The sequence below is a fragment of the Penaeus monodon genome, chromosome 11, assembly GCF_015228065.2.
Source record: "Penaeus monodon isolate SGIC_2016 chromosome 11, NSTDA_Pmon_1, whole genome shotgun sequence".
NCBI lineage: Eukaryota > Metazoa > Arthropoda > Malacostraca > Decapoda > Penaeidae > Penaeus > Penaeus monodon.
The window spans coordinates 21,167,037-21,175,862 of record NC_051396.1 but is presented as its reverse complement, the minus strand read 5'-3'; the positions used below and the strand labels follow the sequence as shown (position 1 = coordinate 21,175,862).

The window sequence follows — 8,826 nt, the reverse complement described above, 5'->3', positions numbered from 1 at the left end:
GATACACTCGCTCCCACACACTCATCTGTCTTGGAGCCGTCGGTATATATAAGAATAAAGTTCATCCTCTGCGACAACGAGTACAAGTTTCAGTCCGACCGTTTCCTCCTGTAAGATGTGTCACCTGTAAAAAAAAAATAATAATAATAGATAAATAAATAAACGACGTGGATAGCAAGGAAACACATGACGGTGGCCAAAACCTTTTCGTAATAAGAATTATTTATTTTCTACCGCGTCATGTAAGGTCATTAGCGGCGTATTCAAAATATAGAGATAGCGTGAGGGTTGGGGCCAAAGCCCCAGGTGAATAAGTGCTATATAACATCAAAGGTTATAAGGTGCTATCGTAAAGTATAGTTGCGAAAATGGTTAGGAATGATTTAATTTGGGTAAAGTTACAGGTGGAACAGTACTAGAGGGCAGTATAGTAGTGAAAAGGGTAGAGAGGGGTAGCTGATGGGGTAAAGATTGTTACAAGGGGAAGGAGTTGAGGGAGTAGGGACCACTATGATAAAGTATTGTGGCAAAAATGGCAAAATGAGTTAACGATTAGGATAAGTGGGCAGAATATAGGGATGGAAAAAAGGAAAAGGAAAGGAGAAAAAAAAATCATGCAAAACTAGTTGAGGCGAGGGCTGAGGACCAAGCCAGGTGTGATCCCCACATTGGGCCTCAGTCCCCATCTCCTAGCCCCCACCCCGGAAAAAATGAACAGGGTTGGGGGGGGGGGGGCTGAAGAATTAGTACGGTAATACAGCGAAAAAAATCTTCGGCACAGGTGTGTGCTTTCGTGCTTTTTCCTTCGTTGACTTGTTTAAAACTTCAGCTTCAATCATCCACTTTAAGTGCGTGCGTGAAGACACGGATTGGTATTGTATAGTATTTTCCATAAAGATTGTTTGTATGGGTAGAACATGCACATGAAAGGCCCTTTAAACAATTGTTTACATAAATTGGTTAACTTCCCTCTGAGGAAAGCTACAATTTTTTTTCATTATCCTTACAGATCATTCCATACTCTGACGTTCAAGTCTCTACTTCCAGTTCTACAAGATCATTTACTATCCCATTATCAACAACAATGAGTTATATATGAAAATCATAACTTTAGAGAACAATTATTATTATCAAAGGGAGAAATTCGGTTTGCACTTAGCAGTGGACAGGAGGCATATTTCTAGCCCTATAGGAATAAACTTGGATATAGAGAAAGTGTGAAGTAGAATTAATAATTCTCCAGTGCAAAATTTGAAATTGACAATTCAATACAATACCTTCTTCTGGATTACATATGCGCTCCTGGAGATATAAACCTTCTATGCATGTTGCAATGTGTAATTATGCATTTTCATTCATATCTTTTCAAAGTAGTGAATAAATTCATTAGAGATGAAATGAAAACTGTTTTCTTTAATCTAGTCATAAATCTGATCACAGCTGTTACATATTAAAGTATTACTTAGGCTCAACTCATTTTTCTACACAGTTCTATAAAACCTTTGAATCTTTTAATTTCCCCATAAAACACTATTGTTTCACATTAATTTTGGTATTTTCTTGATCCAAGATTTTGCGTAAGTTTTCTCAGAAGTCTATGTATTTATGTATATATCTTTAACATCACAGATTTCATTCTCTAAATTATTTTGTTGCCAGAACACAGTATACTCCATTGAGAAGAGTACATACTTTTCAGGGTGGGCCGTGTGGTCTGTTAATAAGAGATATGGTACTACTTACCAAATGGATAATCTAAACTCATTTTTCCATAGAAATAGTTTTATTCATATTCCTTCTGCATATATATTTTCATATATTAAAATATATTGTTTCTTAGCGAACAAGTACAACATTCCAAAAGCAATCTACAAAGTAGTCTCATACAATTCAAAAAACCTATACATTTGCTTCTAAGATTATCTGACTATCATATTTCATTGTGAGAAACCTCATTTTTTAACTATCAAGCAGTAATTATAATGATCACAGACAGCCAGCCAACAAAATGGGAGAATATGCATGCCGTTAAGTAATACAAAATTAAGTTCAATCCACACTTTGTATTACAGTTTCGTTAGTAAGGTAATACTATAATTTTGTCATGTGGAGGATGTGTATAACGAGTGTGGTTAGCTGAAAGCATTGTTGTTTTAATAGAATATTTATCAACTATTTAAGCCAGTCAATTAGCAGTATATACAAAATATAATATAGTATGACACACATGAAGCACTTACAAAATCAATGGAGAGTATGCTGATTATTTTTGTACTTCATAATATATTTGTAAGTACATGTTTATACAAAGCCGAGTAACATTAAAATACATTTAGCTTATAAGATTCAGATAACTTTTCTTTCCTTTTTTTACTTAACTGTACTTCAGATTTTAAGTTTGTTTTAATTCAGCTATATATTCTTTGTAACATATTCTTACCTTGGCTGTTTTTTTAAATATATAAATGGAACTTTTGAACAATTCTAAATTATATGGATCTAAATCAACACTAAAAATGACCTGTAATAAGAATGCTATGATAATAGTTATTGTACAATGTTCACATTAGTCTCCTTTAATTTCATTCTATTTAAAAAGAAAAAGAAAATGGAGACAGTAAAACAACGTCTTATACTAAAATCCTTTAGGATATCCGGTAAAATATGTTTAGAAAGAAAAAGTACTTGTCCGTGTCAATTTAGCCAGCTCTATTACCAGTAAATATATGGGCCAATCTCAAATACCAAAAAAAAAAAAAAAAAAAATATGTTTGTGCATTACAATAATCCAAAGGAATAGCATTTACCATATCTAAAGCACTACCTGTTATCACCAATGAAATCAGTCATAATTAATGAAATCACCAGAACAGGTTTAATACCTGTGATCACATGTTGTACATTTTAATTCTTTAGCAACTTACTGACCTGCACAAATACATACAATTCCTCTTAGCAGCCTCTCATATTTTACATATTAAATTACATTTGAATGGTTTCCCTAACAATTTCCTTACTCCAGATGCTCAGTTTTTGCTTTTTCCTTATCAGTGAAACATCATTCCTCTGCCATCTTGACTTCATAACATCCTTTCAAGCATCAACTTAAATCACAGTCAGATGAATTTAGCCTTCAACAGAACCTCCATCTATGTGATTCTTCTTATGAAATTGGGAGAAATAAGTACTTTCAAGATGTAATTTCAATGCCTTTTTTTCCTTTTTTAGACTACAAAATTCAATGACAAATTCGATTCAACATTAAGTACTTCTACTCCTTGGGGCACAATTATTCTCAGCAATCTAGTACTCTTACAATCCCAAACAATTTTGATGGATCTTAGGATTTTTTAAATGATCAGTAGTAGTTATGATAATAATGAGTAGTAGCTAAGCAGTATAAGAACAATAATAAGAATGGAAATAAAAAAACAGTTCATACATTTTATAACTAATTACAAAAATAATAGCAATAGGAAAAAAAATTAATATGAATAATATCAACAAAAAAATTAAATAAAATTATTATTATTAATATGATTATTCTCATCAGTCAATGTGGCAGTATCATTGATAGTCATAGTATATCAAGTGTTGAAATAGCTGTCTAGTTCTCTTTGTAGCACAAGAGAAATAGTAGAAAAGATAGTAGTCCACTGCACATTGCAGAAGCAGTATATTCCTATTAAGAATTTTTAAATAAAAATTAAGAGAGAAACTAATATGTTCCCCAAATTTCAGAAACTGATTATGAAGCAATAATCTTTTACAAATGCAAAGGATGAGATGGCTTAGTTGGCAGAGGTTATGTAAAGCTCAGACCTTGTCATTTATTTCAGAATAAAACAAGCATATTGTTCTACAGCATTGTGAGAGAATTACATATTCACTAATTAGGGAACATGGGAAGTTCAGCATATTACCCCTTTCACTATACACTCAGTCAAACATCAAACAAGTACATAGTACAGCACTACTCCAATCACTGAACAAGTTGTATACAAACATTTAGTTTCGAATTCTTCTGTATCTATCCTTTTCTGGAATAGATGATAATGACAATCTATTTAGGAAAACATCACACTGTCTGAGCTCTATTCAAATCTTAGAAATTATAAATACAACCATTTGCAACAGAAAAAAGGAAAATGTTTGAGCAACACAAGGACAAATGATAACAAGACATCCAAGTGAACATGACTGGTAATGGAGCATCACCCTGAGGACACCAGAACAACCCGCAGATGAAACCAAATGATCTGAATTACCAATATCTCTTTCACGTTTCAATTCATCAAAAATATCCAACAAAACCCAAAGGATGTGACAAAACAACAGTGGTATCACAGCCTACACGAAGCTAAATTATCCCCTCGCATCTCTAAACCAAAATATAAGAAGACATTGGTAACCTTAAAAATTAAGATACAAGCATACACACATGCATCCTTACAGACAATCATAGCACAGAAGGAATTTTGAGCCAGTGGTCTTTTGGAGTTATCAATATGAATAAGAAGAATCAAGAAAAAAACATGAAAAAAACTTCACAGAGTTTTTCATAGAGAGCTTATGTAAGTTGGTAACTTGGTAAAACACATGAAAAAATGTATAAGTGAAAGTGAAATTTTGACAAATGCAAAAATGTAGAAAATGATACATGAAGTCCCCTAAGAAAATGAAATGAAATAAAGTATATCTATATATTTTTTTTCAATATATATTTTCACTATCCTACCCTGCTTTGAAGAAGAAGAAAAAAACTTTGATTCTTAACAAAGAACAATCATAATTATGACATTCAATTTTACTTGTTAAACTACAAAATAATAATGATGAAAACAACAAAAATAATACCTTTTAAAAGATAAAACCACTTTAACCAGATACATATTCAGACACTGACAAGATGATGAAAAAAATTGTTTAAAACTATACACAAATCTTATCACACACTATAGTAGGAATCAGGGGGGCATATCAAATCCCAAGCATTCTACCTCACAACATGAACATGAACCTAAAGATACTCAACACAAACCTATGTTCACTTATAAGCACCATGACTGGCAAATGGAGATATTTTTATTTGTATATTTTTTGGCAGGGGTTGGGGGTGGGTGGTATATAAACTACCAGGCGGTCACCGTCATCTTTGAGCAATAAAACTGATTGGTTTAATTAACATAACGTCGAATAGAAGACTTACAACTAACTACCTAGAAGTAAAGATTGGAGATATTAAACAAACCATACTACCATTATTCATCACAAGGCTGAAAAAGCTCACTAATCTGAAACAAAAATGGTACTTAGAAGCACTTATATCAGCTGCTTACTAAGTGAAAAAAATAAACTAAAGAAAACAACTTTTTTCTATTCATCCCATTTCATGATGTTTTGATGTAAAACAAAGTGAAGAAACAAACAGACTGTAACAGGGAATGACTTTCCCTTACAAAATTTCTTTATAAAATCCTTCACTTACCCAGCAAAAGTATGTTCTAAGCTATGTGTAAACATTGCTCAGTAATCAGATATATTAGTCTGGTATACCTGAACAACTTTATCTTCATAGCAAGCCAAATAACACAAGAAAAATAAAAACTCATTTTTAATAATGACTTCTCTCCTAAATTTCATTATTCACATACATCATGACAAAAAAGTTTCTTTTTCTGTGCTCTATTTCCATGCCTATTTGGAAAGATCAGATCACAGCATGGGACCTATTCAAATCAACACTGATGTCCTTGCCATAATCTGAACAATGCCTATATAGTGAAGGCATAGAAAAATCAGAATAACCATTCTATATAATAAATGAGACTATTTTTCATCTCTTTCAGCCATTGTGTAGTCAGATCTTATATTCAACATACTTTAACAATATTTAATAATACATATATGTTTATATACATACTGATTTACAACAGCAGTGCATCTAATATACTCACAGCATAAAATAATTATATTCACTTGAATGGAAGGCAGTTTTCAGTTATATTCTTCTTTTGCTGAGAATGCACTTGGTAAGACTTAAAACTTGACAGTAGCCAATATTCTATCTACAGCAGAAATATGTACAAATTACATTATATGTTGAAGAAAAAGAAAAAAAAAAAAAAGGAAAAATACTCTTGAGGAGTTGATTCAATTATCAATATTCTCAAGAATGCAACAATAACTTGTAGTTCAGGCTTCTGCTCTAAGAAACCCTGAAGACTGGTTCTAGTCTTCTGTAAATACCATGTCTACAGCTTATAAACCATTCATTTCATAACAAAAGGAAGGTCCGTGTTCACTTTTGACACACTACCATATCTAATACCCAAAACGGTTTTCATCTTTCAATCAAATCATTTATTGTAAATTACTACACAGTAGTTTGCATGGTAAAGAATAAGAAGCTTATATTAAGGGTATATAGATATTATAGCAATGCTATAATATCTATATACTGTTAATTTAAGCTAAAATATAATTCAAACTTGCTTTAGTCTTTTCAATCTTTATGAAGAAAATCTAGTTGTTCTTCATACTGTTGGTTTTTTGCTACACATTCCTAAAATGCAGCTATTCAGTAAACTATGCTCTTAAGAATATTCTACGACAAGGGACCTTTGTGAAGATCATTCAGCAAATAACACCATTAAAAGAGGAACACATGAAAGTCTTATGACAGATCATATAGCTAGAGTAAGATACTGTTTATGAATAATAGCTATTAAATAATCAAATGCAAAAAATTCTTAATCAACTTTTGTTGTTATTGCTTTACCAATACAAATAAAAAATGGTAACTGTACTGTTCCATAACAGGAAAGTATATCAATAAAGAAATACGTTCTCAAAAATTTGTTATGAAACATTCTCTTTTTCATGCAATGTAGCACATTGCCTTGGGCACCTAAAGTCATTATCTGAACTCAACTACATCAATAATTATCATCTGCAAAATTACATGAGCAGTAAATATGTATAATATCCGTTTTTTAAAACATCTCTTGGTAGACTACTAACAACACCACAATATCATGTCACCATTGATAAACTGATCTATAGTTTGAAAAATCATCTATTGTTAATTTCATAACAACTGAAAAAACTTCTTAACAACTTTCTTAGGTTCTTTGATAAATCATAACTCTAAATGAAAATAAGATTTTTACAAAAGAAAGTCTGGTGCTTCAAAATTTGACACGTACTTTAAAGGGCAAAAATGTATCAGTTGTGCCCACAAAACTTCCCACAGCAATGAATCACAATGGTTTATAAGCATGTAAATACAGTCCTTTCAAGCAATACTGCAAAGCCACAGGATTATGCATTATACTATGCAACATTCACATCTCATAGCAAAGGATATCATATATATCTAAGTTAAATCCATCTAAAAGATGCCAAATAGATAATTATATACAGACATTTTCCAAAATAACAGCAGATCTCTGAAACAGCTGAGGTTCTTCTTGATTTGACAAGACACAGTAAAAGGGAAAGTGGGACAAATTTACCTGTTGGTCTTGCTATGCAGCAGTCTACTAATCTCTCCTGCCAGATCTGATCAATAAACAATTTTGAAAAATAATAATTAAAAAAAAATCTGGTAAACTGATTCAGTGTCTGCTGATTTTAAAAGAAAAAAAGTTCCAAATATCAGTTTCATACTGTGCATATTTCAATGCAGACAATAATACCAATGTGGTACATGAGACTATTTCTTTTCCCCTATCGAAATGCAGAAGACCAGCAACTAGTAGCTATGCAACTAGTTCTATACAATTTGAGATAACAATAATTTTCCCTTCACACTTGCTATAAGTGTGCCTTCACCAAACTGAAGGTACTGCTCTGATGCAGGTTCTCACTTCCCTCATGGGTAGGCAACCAGAAAGTTTCCCCAAGGCATTGTCACATCACAGCTTCTTCCACATCCCTGGGGCTCACATTAGATAGTGGCCTAGTGCTCGCAAGCCATGGAGTAGCTCTGCCTGCAAGCGACCTTCCAGCACCAGGACCATCACATGAACCTGTGACAAAGGGAAAAGGCTTGTAATGTTATGGTCTGGTGTTGCATTTCCTGTAAGACTGAACAGTCAATAAGTTGAATAAATCAACTTTGAACAACTGCACATTGTGGATAATTTTCAACTGATACCACAGATAGCTGATTTAATATGATGAATTGGATTCTTTCAGCTCCAAACAACAGTATTTGTTGGAGACTTTAATAAAGAAATGAAGAAGAAAAAAAAAAATGAAAAAAGAAAGAGTAGAGAATTAGGATGAAGTAGCTTAGCAGGGAGGGTAGATACCAATATTAAGATGGAAATAAGGCAAAAGAAAGAAAGAAAAAAAAAAAAATACAATAAAACCATCTTTACTTTTAATAATCATAATGATAAAAGTGGTAATTAAAAAAGCAAAAAGTATCTGAAGAATGATAAAAAGAAAGGAAAAGGAGGAGAGAAATACGAATCAGAAACAGAAAGAGATAACAATGAATAAGATAATGGAATAAAATACTAATAATAAAGATGCTGAAATAATAAAAATAATCCATACCACATAAAGCAGGAAATATCGTCACCCACACAACTTACCAAACCTTACTTCTATTCAGGAAAAAATCCTACCACTGACCTTTTCACTGTTGAGGAAGCCCTTCATGATGAAAGGAGACGCCTCTAAGGAAGATAATCTCTCGGGAAAGCAAGTGACAGTCTTGAGGAACATCTTCAGGTTCCTCTCCAACAGCTGATTGATCTGGCTGTAGTCATAGTCATCGTGTCTGTTTGGAGAGAGGTCATCTTTGTTACATTT

At 32.4% G+C, this 8,826-nt stretch overlaps 1 protein-coding gene across 1 annotated transcript in view; it reads right to left on the bottom strand.

Annotated features, from left to right (window-relative positions):
- Window positions 1–1,764: 1,764 nt before the first annotated feature.
- Window positions 1,765–8,826, bottom strand: part of LOC119578806 (sestrin-2-like) — a gene marked incomplete at its 5' end in the record, with an annotated part of 44,067 nt that continues 37,005 nt past the window's right edge. Inside the window, 2 exon segments of the mRNA XM_037926439.1 lie at window positions 1,765–8,033; window positions 8,647–8,794. Of these exon segments, the coding sequence (XP_037782367.1) occupies window positions 7,947–8,033; window positions 8,647–8,794 (235 nt within the window).